Source organism: Brachyhypopomus gauderio, chromosome 18 (assembly GCF_052324685.1).
Source record: "Brachyhypopomus gauderio isolate BG-103 chromosome 18, BGAUD_0.2, whole genome shotgun sequence".
NCBI classification, from domain to species: Eukaryota; Metazoa; Chordata; class Actinopteri; order Gymnotiformes; family Hypopomidae; genus Brachyhypopomus; species Brachyhypopomus gauderio.
In genome coordinates this window covers 20,445,826-20,465,315 of record NC_135228.1, presented here as the reverse complement: position 1 = coordinate 20,465,315, position 19,490 = coordinate 20,445,826, and the positions used below count along the sequence as shown (strand labels likewise).

The 19,490-nt window shown below is 43.4% G+C and overlaps 2 protein-coding genes across 3 annotated transcripts in view; both read left to right on the top strand.

Moving 5' to 3' along the window:
* Positions 1-8,402, top strand: part of LOC143481897 (uncharacterized) — a 102,051-nt gene extending 93,649 nt beyond the window's left edge. The window contains exons 54-68 of one of the 2 annotated variants that reach the window (XM_076980081.1): positions 438-491; positions 1,019-1,072; positions 1,223-1,276; positions 2,726-2,779; positions 2,860-2,913; positions 2,994-3,047; positions 3,137-3,190; positions 4,051-4,068; positions 4,241-4,294; positions 5,316-5,378; positions 5,580-5,745; positions 5,977-6,086; positions 6,196-6,276; positions 6,438-6,620; positions 6,795-8,402. In XM_076980081.1, coding sequence (XP_076836196.1) covers positions 438-491; positions 1,019-1,072; positions 1,223-1,276; positions 2,726-2,779; positions 2,860-2,913; positions 2,994-3,047; positions 3,137-3,190; positions 4,051-4,068; positions 4,241-4,294; positions 5,316-5,378; positions 5,580-5,745; positions 5,977-6,086; positions 6,196-6,276; positions 6,438-6,620; positions 6,795-6,944 — 1,203 coding nt within the window. In that variant the 3' untranslated portion in view covers positions 6,945-8,402. The other variant, XM_076980082.1, reaches the window with a different exon arrangement.
* A 1,275-nt stretch (positions 8,403-9,677) lies between these two features.
* On the top strand, positions 9,678-19,087 carry man1b1a (mannosidase, alpha, class 1B, member 1a). The gene is made up of 14 exons (XM_076980052.1): positions 9,678-9,927; positions 11,454-11,585; positions 12,595-12,703; positions 12,897-13,063; positions 13,194-13,330; positions 13,957-14,069; positions 14,180-14,371; positions 14,481-14,629; positions 14,833-15,021; positions 15,292-15,482; positions 16,475-16,595; positions 16,799-16,993; positions 17,251-17,382; positions 17,735-19,087. Exons 2-14 carry the CDS (start codon positions 11,484-11,486, stop codon positions 17,939-17,941), a joined length of 2,004 nt encoding a protein of 667 aa, XP_076836167.1. The 5' UTR covers positions 9,678-9,927; positions 11,454-11,483; the 3' UTR covers positions 17,942-19,087.
* Positions 19,088-19,490: the final 403 nt, after the last annotated feature.

Sequence of the window (19,490 nt, the reverse complement as noted above, 5' to 3'; positions counted from 1 at the left end):
TAGTGGAGTTAAAGTAAAAAGTAGAAAAATGAAATACTTGAGTAAAGAACAAAAAAGTACTTAAGGGCAGTGACATATTACATTTACTTTGTTACTGTCCACCACTGTGGACCAGGGGATTATGGAAATTGGTGTCCAGAACTGCAAACCAGTCAGTGTTACAAAGTGGTTGTTATTATTACTTGATTTATCCATGACTTTTTAACAAAGTGTTTTCTATTAATTATAGGTAATGGATTTTTTTTAGTAAGTGAAAGCCAGGAAAAAGTGAGGGAATTTGATATTTGAATTGAGCAGGAACCTTGCAAACACCTCGGTCTACACCTTTGTTCTTGGTCCTCTCCTACAACATAGAACCATATTTAAAATTTGGGTGGATTCAAGTATTATAAAGGACAGCTTTGTTTTGCTAACCAAATTTCTTCTATGTGCATTAGGGAAATGATGGCATTAATGCTCCACCAGGAAATATGGGTTTCATCGGTAGGAGGGTGAGTTTACTATAATTGTATGCTTAAAATGATTAACTGTGACGTGCGGGCAGGGCGAAGGACGAGACACGGCAATCCTTGCTTTCGTGGCAAACATCACTTTTAATAACAAATTACGGTTGCGCAATAGCGCACGAGCAACACAGAATAATCACACAACGTGCAGACTTGGACAACGAGCACAGGACACTGCGCGAGCGCACATTATATAGACAGACCACATTAGCCCCACGTGATTACAAGACGATTCACAGGTGAGACATATTATCACTCGACATAACCCTCACCACGAAGTCCCACTGACGCAGACAAAGCACGTGGACTACGTATACACACGCCCAAAGGGGAGGGGCCGGGGTCCTCAACGTGACCTATTTGTGTTGAAAAATATGAAAAAAAGCTATAAATAAGGGTAATTGGCGATTTGTAATAAGGGTAATAATTGGCAATTTTGACTATTCTTATGACATTATATTGACCCATATAAAAATGAGTAAAAATTTTTTCATAAATATTTTTTCTTTAAGGGAAAAAGAGGCAAAGCTGGTTTAAGAGGCTCACGAGGACTAAGAGGAGAAAAGGTGCATGCACACATGCCAAGTCAGCCCAGGTGTAACAAGGTGTAGCCTTAAGACACACAGAACTGCAATATTAGACAGACCTGTTTTGTCCTTATAGATGTCGGCTGTTGGAGTGATGGATGTTTAACCAGAATTTGTTCTTGGCAATAGGGAGAAAAGGGGGAGATAGGAGAGCCAGGACTCCAAGGATGGGAGGGGCCTATGGTAAGTCTTCCCCACCATCCCACATCTCAGAATAGTGCATATAACTTTGTACGTCGCTTTGGATAAGAGCATCTTGTAAATGCCCTAAATGTAAATGTAAAATAGTGTTGGTGTGCGTTCGATGTGCCAAATTATGTACTGAGGCTACTGGTAATGATTTGTGCATTCATACACAATGTCTGGAGCTCGGAGGTTAAATAAATGTGAGACAAGACATATTTGTGGTCAGAGAAAGATTTTTGCAATGAAGGCACTTGACATATCCTGTAAGATTTCTTCAAGCATTCGTTATGGGAAAGATGTCACAGATGTGTTCAAAGAGCAGTAAATTCTTTTCTTATTCAGTTCTTCAGATCTTAGGACACATTTTTAGCTCTGCAACAAGAGTAGTGCATTTATGGGGTTGCATAAGCAGATGTCATTTTCTTCATCAGAGAAGTCATCGGTTTTTAAAGGCTTGATGAAGACCTGTCACAGTTACACTTTGTTGTTTAGTAAAGTTTGTTAATTTAAGGTGTTTCTATAACTTATATAGAAACTATAACAGCATGGCAATCATCTCATTGCCTGGAGAGGTGCAATGGTTTAGCGTTCTTGGTCAATGGCTGGTATGACAAGGTGAAGTCAAACTTGGTCCAATGTATATAGGACAAGTTCTTATGGACAAACCAGATAAAGAATGTATGTTTGGCCTCCTACAACCTTCACTCCTTGAAGGCCATTTTAATAGCCAGAAGCTCCTTGTCTACCATTGTGTCTCTCAGCAGGAGAGAATAGGTATAGGAATAGTGCACGTAGGGGGGGGAGCTTGTGATTGGGACCAGTTCACTGAGAGAGCATCGCCCCTGTACCTCAGAGGCATCAGTCCCCACAATGAACAGGAGTTCGGGATCCAGAAGGCTGAGAACTGGTGCAGCCCAAGTCTGGTTTCTGTGGTTGCTCCTTTGAATCTTTTGGAAGCGCCTGAGCAGTTTACCACCACTCCAGACACCTCTTCCTAGGGTCAGGCCTGTTCCCGATTCTCCCCACAGTACACAAACCAGCTCTCTGGCATTTCAGCTCATGCTGCTCTAGGATTAAAATGGATGTGGCCTCCGGTCAAGGGCCTCCGGTCAAGGGCCTCTGGTCAGAGGGCTTTGCGAAGCTATTACATATGAGGCCACCTGAGGAAGATCGGGCTAACAAACCCTGATGAGCTCTGACTGGCTTCCCTCTTGTGACCGCTTACTGGCACGGCAAGCCTCCCATTAGAATTTCTCGCTTTTAAAACGTGCCGTTCAGTAATGTCAGCATAGATGTCAGTATATCAGAATGAAATAAGAATTTGGAAGAATGTCCTCCATGTGTCCATTCCTCCTGGTATTATGTGTACATAATGGAAGAAATTGCTTTTGGAACAGCTGAAGGCAATACAGAAACAAAAAGAGAATTTGTTCCTCTTTCTGCCAGGGTATTCTAGGACCACAAGGAGAGCCAGGTGATCAGGGTGTAAAAGGAGAGGAGGTACAGTATGACACACTCTAATGCTAACTTGACCTCATACGTTTGGTTGTGTAATGCATGTCCCTATATCCTTTCTTCAGGGAGAGAAAGGAGACGAAGGGCCAATCGGACCTGCAGGGAAAAATGGCTATAAGGTGCACTCTACTGTTCCTTTCTACTGTTCTACACATTTCTTAGAGGTGGAGAACTCTACATCTGTTTGTTTGTGATTCAGGGCATTCAGGGACCTGTGGGACCACCTGGCCCACCAGGACCAAAGGGGGATCAGGTAAATGATAAAACACAGTAATCGCTATATATTACTGATTCGAGTTATGTCAGTGTTAAATATGTTAAGCACATAGGTTCTTTTTCTAGGGTAATATTGGACCAGCTGGACCAAGAGGAACACCAGGAGTCCCTGGATTACCTGTGAGGATTCACTTTTATAAACTTTAGTATTACCATAAACAAATTGCCAAACAGCAATCGCAAGAGAAGCTCTTCATTCATTCATCCTTGTTTTTCCTCCAAGCACAAAGCCCATTTCATTGCCAAATGGGCACAGGGAGCAGTCATTGCCATTTATGTTATTAGTCTTTCTTACTGCTTTGAAGTGTTTCTCCTTTTGCCACTGAAACCAACTTCAGGCATAACCCCGCTTTTGCATTTCTAAATCAATCAAATTATTTCCAGTAGCAACTTTCTGGTTTGGGCTTTCTCGGTAGCACAGTGCTCTGAGACTCCACAACACCCCGGTGACTTCCCCTATATTTCGGTGCGTGTGAGGGAGGAAATGAAAGGGACACATGTTGACACCGACATGGTGAACGAATAACACTGCAGTGTGTGGATTGCTTTATATTCGCACAGAACTGAGATCAAATACAAAGGCAGATCTTTTCAATATGCAGCAATATATTAAGACTGCATATTTGTGAGACTGAGATCTGTCGTATATACCTGACAGTTAATGCATCCTGCTGGGTGTGTCCTGCAGAGTAAAGACTGTCCAGTGACTAAACTGCAAACAAGGTGTATAGAGTACTTAATCATTGGTCCATTTATTTGAAAATTGTGTATTTTGGCGCACTGAAAATGTACTTCATTTACAGATGTGGGATAATTGTGCTGATTTATCCTTGAAAATGTGGCTTAAAAGCACAGATAATGTATCCTTAATGAAGCAAACAAGGGAAGTGAAAGCATTTACCATTACCATGCAGAGCCTTGCAGTGTTTGAAAATGAGTTTGAAATGCATTAATACAGATATATCTCCCCTTCTTCACAGGGCTTGTTTGGAGAAAAGGTAGAACGCTCAAACATTAATAGATTCTAAAATGAGGAGTTAAGTGGAATAAAGTTTTTATTTTCAGGCAACCAAGGCCACCCAGTGAAGACATATAATTAATTAGAATAATGTATTTGAAAAAACACGTAACCTTTCATTTCAGATTCTGTTTTCATCTGTGGATTTTTAGGGTCTTAAAGGTTTCCAAGGAGCATCTGGCGCAGCTGGGATGAGAGGACTTCCAGTAAGTGGCCAACTTCACTTTACGATTATATCAGCTTATGCTAACAGTCACCTGACGATCTGCACCACCATGATAACACCAAATACAAATGCCACAGGTGATCAAAGTGAATATCATCATTAAAGTGGAGGATGATGCATGATTTGACCATTTAATACAATTTTCACCAAAAGCCTAGTGTTCCGTTCTTATTTGCACATGGGTGAAGGCACAGATGGAAATTCTGAAGTGAGGGGGACCAAGCTGTACAATATATACGTTTATGCTTGTAGATGCTAGATTTCGGATGGGGTCAATATAAATCTGGAGGGGACATGTCCCCCCCGTCCCCAGTGCCATCTGCGCCCCTGGGTGAAGTCCTAACAACTAACAAACAAAAAAACATGAGCCCCCAGTTTATGTTTGAATCATTTGTACCTATGGGAGAAGTCTGAGTCTAAAAGTAGTTCACGTCATCACAAATCACATTATTAAAAGCTAAAACAACATTGAAAAATAATAATAAACAAATAAGTCAGCATAGGCTATGGTCTGGGTTTCCATTTCTTCTTCCCTAAAAATAAACAAAACAACCAACCATACAAATCGAATATTGGATGTGTTGTGGCCAAAAAGGAGATTATAGCAGCCACAGCCAGATCCTCACACACCACTCACCAGAGACCAAAATTAAGTTGCAGTACATTCAAAAGTTAATATGAAGTGTATTTAAGAGACATCTCCTGTACAGCATGTGTGGAGAGAGGCATCTACATTACAGAAAAGGAGTCAGTCACAAAGCTCAAGTACAAACTCAAGACTCCATTGAAAAACCAGTGAAGGAATCACCGCAGGCAAAATATTACATACTGGAACATATCACTCATATGGGTTTTTTTTTAAAGAGATTACTTTTTTTCTCAGTATAATTAGATTTTTGTATCATAACTTGTGCATGGATGAGTGTATGCATGTATATATGTATGTATGTATTTATTTATACATATATGTATGTGTTCATTTATTTATGTATTTATTTTAGGGACCACCTGGACATCCTGGACCTCCCGGCCTCTCTGTGAATCTTACTCTGTCCCAAATTAAAGCAAGTGACTTATTGCCTATTTCTGCAACAAATTGTGAACAAATTGTTGTTTTGTCAGACGGTTTGACAGCTTTGCTCTAGTCTGTTCACAGCAGAACAGGTGTGCTGCACAGGTGTCCTGCACAGGTGTGCTGCTTGTACCAAACCTTCATCCTGACGAAACGCCTCACTCTCTCCCTACTCTCTGCTGCTTGTCAACAGGACTTCATGTACGTTTCGGACAAGCCCAACTATTCGATGATCCAGGTATTACTGGACTCCCTGTACCGTGATGTGAGGCTGCTGCTGGACCCCCCTGATGGCACCAAGGACCATCCTGCCTCCAGCTGCCTGGAACTGTGGCTGTGCCACCCCAACTACTCCAGCGGTCAGAACACCATCCTCCACCTCACCATGGGGCTGCTTCTCCAGGCCTAGCAGGTCTTCTCCAGGCCTAGCAGGTCTTCTACAGGCCTGCCTAATCTAGGCCAGTCCCCACTAAAAGTTCAAAAAGCCATGTTATTTGAAATATATTTATTTACACACACTCACAATGGCAGACATACTCTTTTCATTCTTTGAAATAACATGTTTTTACCAATAACAATCTTTATTGCAGGGTTCTATTATATAGACCCAAATCAAGGCAGTCCTGCCGATGCACTCTTGGCTTATTGTAACTTCTCAGAGCCCAGGGCCAAAACTTGTCTTCACCCAAGGACTGCACAGGTGACTTCTTCAGATGTGCTCAGGCAAATGTGATCTAAGAGTGCACCTTGTCATTGATCTTCTGGGGAAATCAAAAGACCTCTAAAGCATTATTATCTTTCCCCCCCAGCTACCTATGAGAGCATGGCTGAGAGATTCTGGGACAAACCCTGCTTTCTACTCGCTCAGTTCACTCGAGAGTGGTTCTCAGGTAGGAACTTTTTTTTTATAATCAATGCAACACTGATCAATACAAAGCTGATTGGATTATCCCGATATATTTTTCCATTTAAAAATGTAATTAACTTAATCATTAAAATTGCACACAGTCCTTTTGTTGTCTGTTAAAAGTCCTGTGCTCCTTGTGGACAGTTTGAATACACTGGACTCACGGTGGTCCAGGTGCGTTTCCTGAGACTCCAAAGCAGCCTGGCGGAGCAGAAGGTGACCTACTCTTGTTATCCTGGACACAGACTGGGTGAGGCGCAGCGGCCGGTCAGGTTCCTCACCAACTCAAGGAGGCAAAGCTACATGGGGACCCTGCAAGACTGTGTGGTATGGGCCTCTTAATGAGTACAGTGGTCCTAGTGATCCTGTGAACAGGTCAGGTCAGATTTGTTTTATTCTGATCGTAATCTCTATGTGTGTGTGGTGTGTGTGTGTGTGTGTGTGTGTGTGTGTGTGTGTGTGTGTGTGTGTGTGTGTGTGTGTGTGTGTGTGTGTGTGTAGCCTGCCAAAGAAGTAGATCCTGGGCCACGAGAATCCGTGTTCCAGTTTGAGGACAAAGACCTGCTCCCTCTCAGAGATGTGGCAGTGTTCACCAATGGCAATGTTTCCCATGTGTTTGGGTTTAGCTTGGGCCCTGTGTGCTTCAGTTAGAGTTGGGGTGAAGTAAAGCTTTGAGAGGTGCAACCTTCCAGACACACACATCCCAGCAGCAGATGGATCCGGAGGAAGACTGGATCATATGAGGGTGGACGGGAGACCTGGAGTCGGTGTCTGTGCAAGCCTCTCCCCACCTTACTGACCCCCTAACGGGGCTTTCTTAGCTGGTGCTCCTGAACCGTGACTTGTGTTTACAAAGACCTTTGCATTTGGCAATTGTAATTGTAATTTATATTTTTGTTTATTTGTTTGTTTGTTTTTTAATTTCAGGTTTCATCGGCTGGTTGTGTGTACTCTGATGAGGATTTTATTACTGTGGGAAATCCCCTCCTTAGCTAACTCCAAAGACAGGGTCTCCCTGTAGCCACAGTGTGGCCGCACAGTCCAGCTGAAGTCAGCTGTGTATCTAGAGCTGAAAGAAACGCGCCATGTCCAGCCTCTGCTGACATCACCTTTTCAATTTTACATTTATGGTGCATACAGGTTTCCTGTTTGAGTGTTTTCTTATAATATTTTAATAAATATTACTGAAGTGTTTTGATGGGAACATTAGCAGCTTTGGACAAATAATTTGGATTTATATAAAAACAATTCCCCAGTGCTTTGAATGTTCAGCATTCTGTGGGTTTTTTAAATGTATATGAATCCCAATTCACATTATATCTAACATTTTAATCTGCTTATGTTTAACATATGTGTTAAGACACAGGTGTCTTTTGAAATTTAAATGGCTGCAGCTTTTCAAAGAGTGTGAGCAGTAGAAAAACAGTGACCACTTCTGAGGTTATACTGGTGACCCCCTCTGAGGTTAAACTGGTGACCCCCTCTGAGGTTATACTGGTGACCCCCTCTGAGGTTATACTGGTGACCCCCTCTGAGGTTAAACTGGTGACCCCCTCTGAGGTTATACTGGTGACCCCCTCTGAGGTTATACTGGTGACCCCCTCTGAGGTTATACTGGTGCATCTCTACAGTGCACTCAACATATCTGAAAAATAAAAGGTCAAATGTCTATCTGAAAAATAAAAGGTTTTATTTTTCAGTTTTGAAGGTCTCTCAGGTTTAAAATATAACCCAGAGTAAAAACAACTACTGCCATTTTTGGTTCTGTCAAAAGTTACATGCCACCGAATGTTTGCAAAGTGAATATGTGACGGACCATTTTGCTTGCAACTTAGCATGCTGTACACAGACACAGGTCAAGAAATTATCTTGATGCTTTTGTCACTTGTTGATTTTTCTAAATCAACTAAAAATATTTACTGAAATCTACTATCAGTGGCACTTCAGATACCAAACCATTACTGTAAAAAAAATACTTTTAAAAATGTTTTCAGAATTGTGCAGACGACTGCTTAAAAAGTTGTCATAACCAGTGTAAAATGTAAAAACCTTTCGGCACTTTTGAAAAAAAAAAAAAACTGTGCTAGGCCCTGTTTCCCAAAAGTGTTGTACTAATAAGATTATCTTAAATAACCAAGTGTGTGTTCAGTATAAGACTCACTCCAGCCTTTAACAATGATATTTGTGATATGATGCTTTTGGGAAACCCAGTCCTACTTTCATTAACTTTAATTTCACAGCAGTGATGTGTAGGTCTCAGGGAACACTTATAATAAAACACAGCTATCAAAAATGTCATTTGGTACCAGTGAAATCCAGCTCACCTCATTTTTCCATATAAAACTAAAAGTTTGGTTTCATGTCACAAATTGTGGGATCACTCATTGAGGATCTCATTAGTGCCTTCATCTAAGAAGACCTACAGGAAGATTTTATCACACAGTATAATCACAATACATTCCAATTATAGTTAAACTGGACTCGTCATAGCCAAGTTGAACAAATTATATGTCATAATAAATAGTTTTAACTTATATGGCTGAATTAAATAAAGTTGCCTTGGCGTGCTTAATAAACAGATTTTTTTTATCCATTTATTTTGTTGTTATATATGCTGTTTATATATGCTGTTGTTTTTATGTAATGTGTAGTGACATTTTAAATCATATGCTGGTCATCTGTTCAAAGTACAGGTTCTAGAAAGAACTAATTGCATATATTATTTTATATTTGTTTATGTTCTGATGTTTTGTATCATTGAATCACAGATGTTGATTATAAAAATGCTTCTAAAATGGCCATGCCTGTATTGACTATTTCTATATTTCAGTGACTCTACAATTGCGTGTTACTGAAGCAAGCATGTTTCTAACAGGGTTATAATTTCACAGTTGCATTAAATAAGCACCCAGTATACACCATAGATTTACTTAGCGGTAAAAGACTGCACGAGCAGCATATATGCATATATATACACACACAGAAAGCTCTTAGTGCACCTCAGGCATAAACGATGTGGGCAAAACAGGCCTGCATCTTTATTGTGCGACATATCAGAAGCGTTCTTTGAGGATTTTGGACACAGACTTATTGAAAGCAAGAGTCTCTTAAAATTACAATGAAATGTCTATTTTTATATTCCAGAAGGCCTGTATTGTGTTTTATTTAAGACTTTTTGGTTTATATTCTCATATGACAACGCCTTCAAATATGTTGTACTCTCATAGTATTAAATGTCAAATAAATAAATATTAACAAAAATATTAAAACATTAAATACTGTACAATGTATTAGGAACCGTTCTAAACTCTTATCTGCATGGCTAAGAAGAGGTTAATGCCACGGGCTGGTGACGTTGCGCGTGTGTGGTCACGTGATCCGGAAGCTGGCACGTAAACATTGTCCCCCGCAGCTCGTTCATAGATTCCTCTAAATATCACACCGGAGAGCCGATCGACGTGTCTAAAGCGCAAAAATACCCCTCAATGTGAACCGCTCACTTCGCTAACGAACTGACAAGCGATATAACCCAGATGTGTATTAGCTTGGTCACGTTATATCAGCATGGACTTGCTGTAGCGTTGGCCGTTGGCCTGGTAGGAGACAGCAGGTGTGACGAGGCGCTCACAGACAGGTAAGATCCAGCACGCTCACTACAACCTGGAACTCGGTGTCTTAATGTGGCCAACTGACCATTTGGACAGAGGCTTTTATGGTATTTAATGCTGTTAAAATATCTCCCTCTTCCTCTCTCGAGTTTACACACTCACACACTTCTGTCCATGTGTGAGCACAGTGGTTTGGCCAGCTGTCTTTTTTTAGTGGGGGGCACTTTTGACACCAAGTGAATGCATGTGGCACACAGTACCAAATGGACATAGAGGCTCTGTTATGATGGTTATATCCTAGTACCAAATTGACATAAAGGCTCCGTTATGATGGTTCTATCCTAGTACCAAATGGACATAAAGGCTCTGTTATGATGGTTCTGTCCTAGTACCAAATGGACATAAAGGCTCCGTTATGATGGTTCTGTCCTAGTACCAAATGGACATAAAGGCTCTGTTATGATGGTTCTATCCTAGTACCAAATGGACATAGAGGCTCTGTTATGATGGTTCTATCCTAGTACCAAATGGACATAGAGGCTCTGTTATGATGGTTCTGTCCTAGTACCAAATCGACATAGAGGCTCTGTTATGATGGTTCTGTCCTAGTACCAAATGGACATAAAGGCTCTGTTATGATGGTTCTATCCTAGTACCAAATGGACATAGAGGCTCTGTTATGATGGTTCTGTCCTAGTACCAAATGGACATAGAGGCTCTGTTATGATGGTTCTGTCCTAGTACCAAATGGACATAGAGGCTCTGTTATGATGGTTCTGTCCTAGTACCAAATGGACATAGAGGCTCTGTTATGATGGTTCTGTCCTAGTGCCAAATGGACATAGAGGCTCTGTTATGATGATGCTGTCCTAGTACCAAATGGACATAGAGGCTCTGTTATGATGGTTCTGTCCTAGTACCAAATGGACATAGAGGCTCTGTTATGATGGTTCTGTCCTAGTACCAAATGGACATAGAGGCTTTGTTATGATGGTTCTGTCCTAGTACCAAATGGACATAGAGGCTCTGTTATGATGGTTCTGTCCTAGTACCAAATGGACATAGAGGCTCTGTTATGATGGTTCTGCCCATACCTAACCCCCAAATCATGGTTAGTAAAAACATTAGTCAGCTTTTCTCACAATATTCATTGGCCTGGCCAGTGATTGAGCAAATCTGTAAATCCAATAAAGACTGGGATAAACACCAAACAGATGGTGATACAGAGGGAGTCCAAATCCTCTCGTGTCCTGGATGCTAGCAGCAGCCTGTGTCCTCTAACAGCCACGGCTCTCCTGTCCTGTGTATGTGGTGATAAATCGTTTCCTAAGCTGATATTATTTTGCTCCACTCTATAGTTTTCGTTATGGATCTTCAAAGTGTTGCGTTGCTGTAGCAACAACGTGGATTTGCTTTTTCCGGGTTGTTTATTAGGAGCTCGGCAGCTCTGGAAATAAACACATGGGTGTGTCTCATTCTTTGTTTTCTTCTCCTCCTTTGCCATCCCATTCTCCCTCTTTTCATTTATTTTTATTTTTTAAATCTTCCTCAGTACCGGCGCAGGTTGGGTCTTGCGTGAGTGATGTACTCTCCTGTGAGGAAAGACTTTGTCTCTTTGACTCTGGGGGAGCAGCACAGCCACGGCTACACCAACGGGAAACACCGGAGACGTTCCTGCTGGAGGGTCAGTGAGGTCGCAGCTCCACAGACACGTTACCCTGCACAGGGGCCAGCCTAAGCAGACCTGGGTGGAGGATTGAACGTTGGCTGATTGTTGATGTTCCTCTTGTGAACCTTTGGTAGCAGAAACCTTCCTGTCAGACAAGGCCTTTTATGTTTTTATCTTCTAGTAAGAACATTTCTAGCAGCTCAAACTTAGGACTCACTTATGGCCTACGCCGTAATTGAGGATTGCTATTTTTTGTGTATTTGTTCGGTTAGTTGATTGGTTGATAACTTTGATTGTATTTATGAATATGTGTTTGGGGTTTGGGGCAATGTCTATTTTAAACTTGTGCACCCAATGTCACCCTGAGCCAGCGTCACCCTAAAGGGTAGATTCCCCTGTGAGCTTGGTTCTTCTCAAGATTTCTTGCTAATTTCGGTCTCTGGTGGGCTTTTTTCTTGCCTCTATCGCCTCAGGCTTGCTCATTGGGATTTAGGTGGAGTTACATATCACATTTGCCTCCTATATCTAGATGCACAATGTCAAAAGCACTATACAAATAAACGGAATTGTAAAAACATCATCTATTTTAATCCTTTTCCATGCAGCACAGCTTATGTAAGATTCATAAATGTGAAATAAAATGGCTCATATTAGCTTACATGCTGCTTCATTATTATGCATTACCTTATAATTTGATTAATTATCATATAATGATATGGATTTGAGCAGACTGTCTGTTGTGATTTCTACTGTAGCGAGTCACTGCCCCAGTGAACACTGACTCGCTCAAAAGGGTTTTTTTTTTTATTGTGCCGCAACACAGAGCAGTTTTTTTGAATGCAGATGTACATCAATTTTTATGTCTAGACACCCTGATTGCATGTTGTGTTGCTGTAATGTCTTAAAAAAATTAATAGTTTCTGACTTGGTTGTAGCAGGCTTAGCCTACACAATGATGACGGGCAATGATGGAAGAAAAAGACATAATGGGGTTGTAATATATTGTGTTCATTCGCCATTCCAGAAATGGAAGCAGTTGTCTCGTTTACAGCGCAGTTTGATCCTGTTCCTGCTGGCCTTCCTGCTTATCTGTGGTATCTTCTCATACCCCAGCCTGTTGGAGCAGTGGAGAGGTGCTACCTAGTCCCACAACTTTCTCCTACACTTCCAGATGCTTGATTTTCTAAAATAATTTGTGATATTTGAAGGTGCTGTATGTCCCGTGATGGACCTTTATGTTTTTCCTGAAGTTCTTGGACCTGCTATCTTCTGAACATCCATAAAATCCAGTGCAACACTGACTCTCTCTTTTCCTTTGATCTCCAGCTCTGTCAGACGAACCGGTGATGGACACCACGGATAATGTGGTCTTCCAGGGTCTCAGGCCAATCCCTCCGGGTTTGGTCCCGAAATCCATCCCTGGGGACATAAAAGATGAGCCTTCCCAACTCCTGAGACCAAATGTCCCCGTCCTCCCCAACGCTCCCGCTCTGGTTCGTGCCACGCTGCCGCGTGACATTTTCTTTGTTTTCTGCTAAATCCTGTCAATTCTAGTGCACTATGTACTGCAGGATGCACACTTGGCATGATGGGAAGTATCAGCGTGACTTTGTTTATCCGCAGAAGAAGCCTCCGAGCAAACGTCGTCCTCCGGCCCTGCAAAAGAGAGGCAACCTGTCTGACTGGCAGACGAAGGACAGGGCGGAGCCAGCCGTCAGGAGAGAGGACGAACAGGAGAGAGAAACGAAAACCATCATTAGGTGTGGACCCCATACGTAGTGCAGCATCTCTCTCCAGGCCATAAATCATGCCCTCGTGGAAATACTTGGAGCAATACGTGGCTTAAACTCGGACACGCATTTATGTGTCAACCTCATTTTTTGGCTTCGGGGCTTCTCTGGGGCATTGTGGGATATGATGGTGCCGGATAACGGGTCGTATTTCCATTTTTACGCCATTAGCATTGTGCTCATTTAAAGGGCAGCACACAAATGGCATTTGCTCACAACTCCGATTGCACTCCTCGTGTTGGGAACATTTTTCTCTGAAATAATACAGCGTTTGCCTCTCGCGCTTCACTAAGGTATAAAACAGCATTAAAACCCAATAAGCAAATGAGTAATGGGGCAACCCTATAAAGTCGCACTACTGAGTAAAGTTATAAATTGATTTTCAGCGACTCAGCTTTGATTAAGCAATTTGTCCATCTGTTGAGAACAGGCCAAGAACCAGGCTTTGCATTAATGCTCCTCATCACACGTGTATCCTTCTGGCCTTCTCTTTATTTATATATCTATGAGGCTATTTATTCATTTATAAAGCCAGTGCAGTATTTTCACGTCATTTCTGCCTGGAGTTGGCTAATCTTTCATCTTTGCCTGCTCAGCTGGAGGGGGGCGATGATTGAAGCTGAGCAGGGCACAGAGCCCCCCCCTTCAGCCCACGGGAAGGAGACGCCGGGGCCCGCAGAGCTCCAGGGCCCCGCCCCTTTACAGCCAGGTATTTAGGCCCACCGCTTCCATGGCAACACTTCTCTTTTTTTTTTTAAACCCGCGTAATGAACGACAGCGAATAGCATTCGCACGTGTTCTCTTGTGACGTTCCGTCAGTCGCTGTGAAAGGCGTTGAGCGTGCGGAGGCCGTGCGGGAGGCCTTCCGTCATGCGTGGAGGGGCTACAGGACGTACGCCTGGGGACACGACGAGCTGAAGCCCGTCTCCAAAACCTACGGCGAATGGTTCGGTTTGGGCCTCACCGTGATCGATGCGCTCGACACCATGTGGATCCTAAACCTCAAAGAAGGTAGCGCGACAGCCGTCTCCCTCTCGGATCACGCACGGCCGGGGCTCGGCGGGCCCGTCTATCTGAATCTCCGCTTCTGTCTCTCTGTCTGTCTCTTATTCTTGCTTAGAGTTTGAAGAGGCTAAGAAATGGGTGGAGACAGAGCTGTCGTTCTCGAAGAACGTGGACGTGAATCTGTTCGAGAGCACCATCCGCATTCTCGGAGGCCTGTTGAGCACCTATCACTTGACGGGAGACGCTCTGTTTCTGGACAAAGCTGTGAGTCCTTCTCCCCGCCAGCTCCTCTAGAGTTGATCTTGTCTTTCCCACTACTCTTGCTCCATTTGAATCACCCCATCCTCACAATGACAAAATGATCATAGAGTCGCATTATTCTTTAGAGTGATTAAAGTCGAATGGTTTATGTGCGGCGTGAGTGTATCTGTAAGTGCTCACTCCACTTAATCTTTCTGTTGTCTTAGAAAGACATTGGCTCTCGATTGATGCCCGCCTTCAACACGCCGTCCAGAATCCCTTTCTCGGATGTGAATCTTGGCAAGGGCACCGCTCACCCCCCGCGCTGGACGGCCGACAGCACCGTGGCAGAGGTCACCAGCATACAGCTGGAGTTTCGAGAACTCAGCAGGCTCACTCAGGACCCGCAGTACCAGGTACAGACAGCAGGGGCAGCACTTGACTCTTGCCACAATGGTACATGCAGTACTATTGAAAGGGTAATTTTCAAAGTACATGCAAGACATGAAAAACAATTTTTTTTTATTTTTTTTTATCGGAGGTCATCAGGAGGTCCGCTCAAGGGCTAAGATGTTTCTCAGCGTGCCGTTGATACCTTGAACATAAACTATCATTGCTGAATTTTTCATAGTTTTCCTCTTCCCATGTGTGTGTGTGTGTGTGTGTTTGTGTTCATTTGTGGCCAGAAAGCAGTGGATGAGGTAACGAAGAAGGTCCACAGGCTGGATGGAAAGCGTGATGGTCTGGTGCCCATGTTCATCAACATAAACAGCGGCAAGTTCACCCACCGCGGGGTCTTCACGCTGGGAGCCCGCGCAGACAGCTACTACGAATACCTGCTCAAACAGTGGCTCCAGGGCGGGAAGGAGGAGCCAGAGTGAGTCCTTTACACGGGGGTTGGAGGGACGCAGACTGCTTGGTGGAGGTGGTTGCTGTAGCCGTACTAATATCCGCTCCCGTGTATGTTCATAATGAGAAGACCAACACTCCTGTCATGGAGAGTAGGTAATGTCAGGCGTATACGGGTTGTGTAGGGACTGTGGTTCTCCAAGGTGTCAGTGTGGACCCTTACGGCGTTCGATTACCACACCCTCAAATTAATCTCACTTTGGAAAAGCGCCACCGTCACGCAGATGGATGGGGCGTTGAAGTGCTGAGCATGTGCTTGGCGAGCTACGCCCGACGCACCGGCCCCGCCCTTCCGTCTCCGCCCGAATTCCAGATGCTCCAGCATCCCAAAGCTGCGTGCACCGCGCTTTATGGAACGGGGACGCGTGTTCGGCCTCTTCCGAGGTTTACATTCGTCATGTTGCTGTCTGTCTCGCAGCCTCTGATGAGTGAGACGGGAACATTTGCATGCGTCTCACGTCTGGTAGCGATGGGCCTCCCGCCAGAGCTCACATTACACGCGGCTCGCGGGCCCGCTCTGCTCGTTCAGGGGTCACCTTGACGTGGTCCCGTGGAGAACACACGCCTTCACGCATCTGAACCCAGTGCCACTGAATCTTTATCTCAGCACATTATTCTATATGCTGTATTTCTTCCTTTTTTTGTTGTTTGTTTGTTTTTTGTTTTTGTAGTTGTTGTTATGATTAATGAGCCCTGACCTGACACTGATTTGACGCTAGACCCTTCACACTGGCTGCTATAGAAACACAGTGTTCACATCAGGGCTCCTGGGGAGTATGCCAAGAGTTACTGATCATCCACAACCATCATCACTTTAGTCTGATTTGATTGTCATGGTGCAGTTGCTTATTTTTGACTCCAGGGGTCGGATTTGAGCCAATTTGATGGAACGTGCAAAAAGACAGTAATTAGTATTGTATGTGTGTGTGTGTGTGTGTGTGTGTGTGTGTGTGTGTTCAGGTTACTGGAGGACTATCTCCAGGCTGTGGAAGGTGTGAAGAGAAATCTCCTTGGACAGACTTCCCCCAGTAAGCTTCTTTTTGTAGGAGAGCTGTCCCATGGACGTCTTAACCCCAAAATGGTAAAAGTCTCACAATGTACCATATGTCCTTACTGGCTTAATCTGCAGGCTAGAGGTTTCGAGCTTGCATTTGTTTAATCCATTTTGTCATATTCAGTTTAATGAAACATGTGGATTAAGCTCCCTCATGCTCATGAAAGTCTTTACTGACAGAGTACAGATTAGATTGCCAATCTGCAACCACTTGACGTTTTCTCTTCCAGGATCATTTGGTGTGTTTCCTGCCGGGGACTCTGGCTCTGGGAGCCCATAATGGACTTCCTGCAGACCACATGGAGCTGGCGGTGCAGCTGATGGAGACGTGTCATCAGATGTACGCCCAGATGGAGACGGGCCTGAGCCCCGAGATCGCCCACTTCAACCTGCAGGACCCCGCCGGCCGTGACATAGACGTCAAGGCAATCACCTGAGATTCTTTCAAACAGCTCAGATCCCGTTTTCAGTCTGGTTGTTCTGATGTAGACACCTGTGTAGTTGCCCTGGAGATACAGGTTCTTGTTTTCATTAAGAGCACCAGTAGTACTATTTTCAGTATAGCAATTGATTTTTAAAAAATTGTGCAGGGTCTTACCGTTGTATTGCATTAAGTATATTTCTGTTCTTTCAAATTTATATCTGTCTGTCTGTCTGTCTGTCTGTCTGTCTGTCTGTCTAGCCTGCAGATAGACACAACCTGTTGAGGCCAGAGACAGTAGAGAGTCTATTCTACATGTACAGATTCACCCAAGACCACAAATACCAAGACTGGGGTTGGGAAATAATGCAGAGCTTCAATAAATACACCAGGGTAAGTGTAAACGCAAATCCACTACTCTAGATATAATCCACTACTCTAGATATAATCCACGCCTCTAGATATAATCCACGCCTCTAGATGTAATCCACGCCTCTAGATGTAATCCACTACTCTAGATGTAATCCACTACTCTAGATGTAATCCAAGCTCAGTCTGAACCTACCAGTGCTTCACTAATCCTACGCATCCACTTCTTGAGGCTTCTTCAGGTCACTGTAATTCTCTCACAGTACGTAGAGTGACTGATATGCAGTGTATTATTATTTTTGTTTAAATTTTGATTGGATAAATTGATTGCAGTATCTGCACGAAGCGTCCAAGGTTCCTTGTGATCTTTGTTCAGGTGCCAAGCGGTGGCTACACCTCCATAGCAAACGTACGTGACCCCGCTAATCCCGGCCCCAAAGACAAGATGGAGAGCTTCTTCCTCGGGGAGACTCTGAAGTACCTGTTCTTACTGTTCTCTGACGACCCGGAGCTGGTCAGCCTGGATAAGTTTGTGTTCAACACAGAGGCCCATCCCCTCCCTATCTGGCCATCCACCTCGTGAGCGGATCTGGAGTTGCAGGATTGGACAGAAGGGGTGGAGCTGTTCCTCCACTGGTCTTCACCAGACATATTCTGTATCCGTATCAGATAAGCCAGCTGGGCAGCATGGTTCTTCTTCACAGTCGATGAACAATGTTGTTCTGGCTTTCATCTGTGTATACACTAATGTGCTTGCTTGGCGCCTGTCTCCGTGGTGATGAAAGATCTGGTCAGATTGTGCTTGTACAATGTCCTGATGGTGGAAGGTATCAACCCAGCTGGGTGAGCGCATAAATATAAATTAATCAGTGTTAAAGGTATGATGAAGGTTGTTAATCTGTCTGAGTGTTATTGTCCAACCACTCGGAGTTTGCTCTTATGAAACAGAAGACTACGACATGCACAGGTGACTAAAGGAAGACTGTTCAAAACACACACTGTGAAAATTGCCAAGCACTTTGGTGTAAAAGGAAGGGTTTGATTTCTTTGCCATCTTTTGTATACTTGTGTGTATTTATCCACTTGATGTTTGCATTTCATCATGTTGATTCTACAAAATCTTTCACAGAGGGCCCGCAAATGAATTCATGAATATTCCCTTATGAGGTACACAACACATTTGGGACCATATTGAACAGTGAGCTGTTTCTTTTTAGAGGTGTGTTTTATTTCATGGTGTTGAGGTCTGTGAGATTTTTATGTGATTTCACTGACATTTTTAGCACTTCACAGAAAGCCAATGACTTGATTGAGCAGAGCTCCCCAAGGAGCCTCTTAAATCGCAATGTCATGGCTGCTTTGTGATCATCAAGATTGCCAACTGGTAGACAGACTGCAAAATTGAACATAGATTTCTTTCAAGGTGTGACAAAATATCCCTTTAAAAAAACATTTGGACTTTGCATTTGATTGAAACTCCATTAACCAACCCAGCTATTGGATAATTTTGCTTTAAAGGAACATTGAGTTTGGTAACTTTTTCATCAATGAGGGGCTCTTTCTACTGTAACGCCAGAGGCTGGCATTTACCTGCTGACGTTGTTTTATACAACCACATCTTATAGCCACAGTTCATAGAGCAACTGATAGCAATACATATATCATATTTATACCTGTTTCTCATAAGTTGTTTTTGTAAGTCTATAAAACTTTTAGGTCATGTGTTAAATGATTTATAGACCACATCCAGCCTGAAAAGTTCATGTAGTGATGTCTTCTTATGCATTCACTTTCTGTTTATTCCGCCTTGTGTTTTTGTTTTGTCGTTTTGTAGACTCCTCTCCCTATGGCTGTGTGTGTCACCATGAAGTCATTTGCTTTAAGCCCACTGGGCCTGTCAAGCCATGATGAGATGAGCCTTTAGCTAAAACCGCGAGCTTCCCTGCGTTTATTGCAGTGGTGATCGGCGTCTCTGATCCTTCAACGGGGCATTTTTTCTCCTCCAGCTCTGTCCATGTTCACAGCAGCCTGCAAGGGGATTTTGTTTCTTGTGACTTTTAATGCGCGGAGTCTTGAAACCGGAGGAGGGATACCGGGAGCCATGTTTACTTTACTCTGCGCTGTGTGGCAGT

Bases quoted from the DNA above. Each gene is read 5' to 3' on its own strand.
- man1b1a (XM_076980052.1), top strand. From the start codon at position 11,484: ATGTACTCTCCTGTGAGGAAAGACTTTGTCTCTTTGACTCTGGGGGAG. The intron at 13,331-13,956 runs GTGTGGACCCCA...TTGCCTGCTCAG, and splicing joins GAAACGAAAACCATCATTAG to CTGGAGGGGGGCGATGATTG. The intron at 15,022-15,291 runs GTACAGACAGCA...ATTTGTGGCCAG, and splicing joins CTCAGGACCCGCAGTACCAG to AAAGCAGTGGATGAGGTAAC.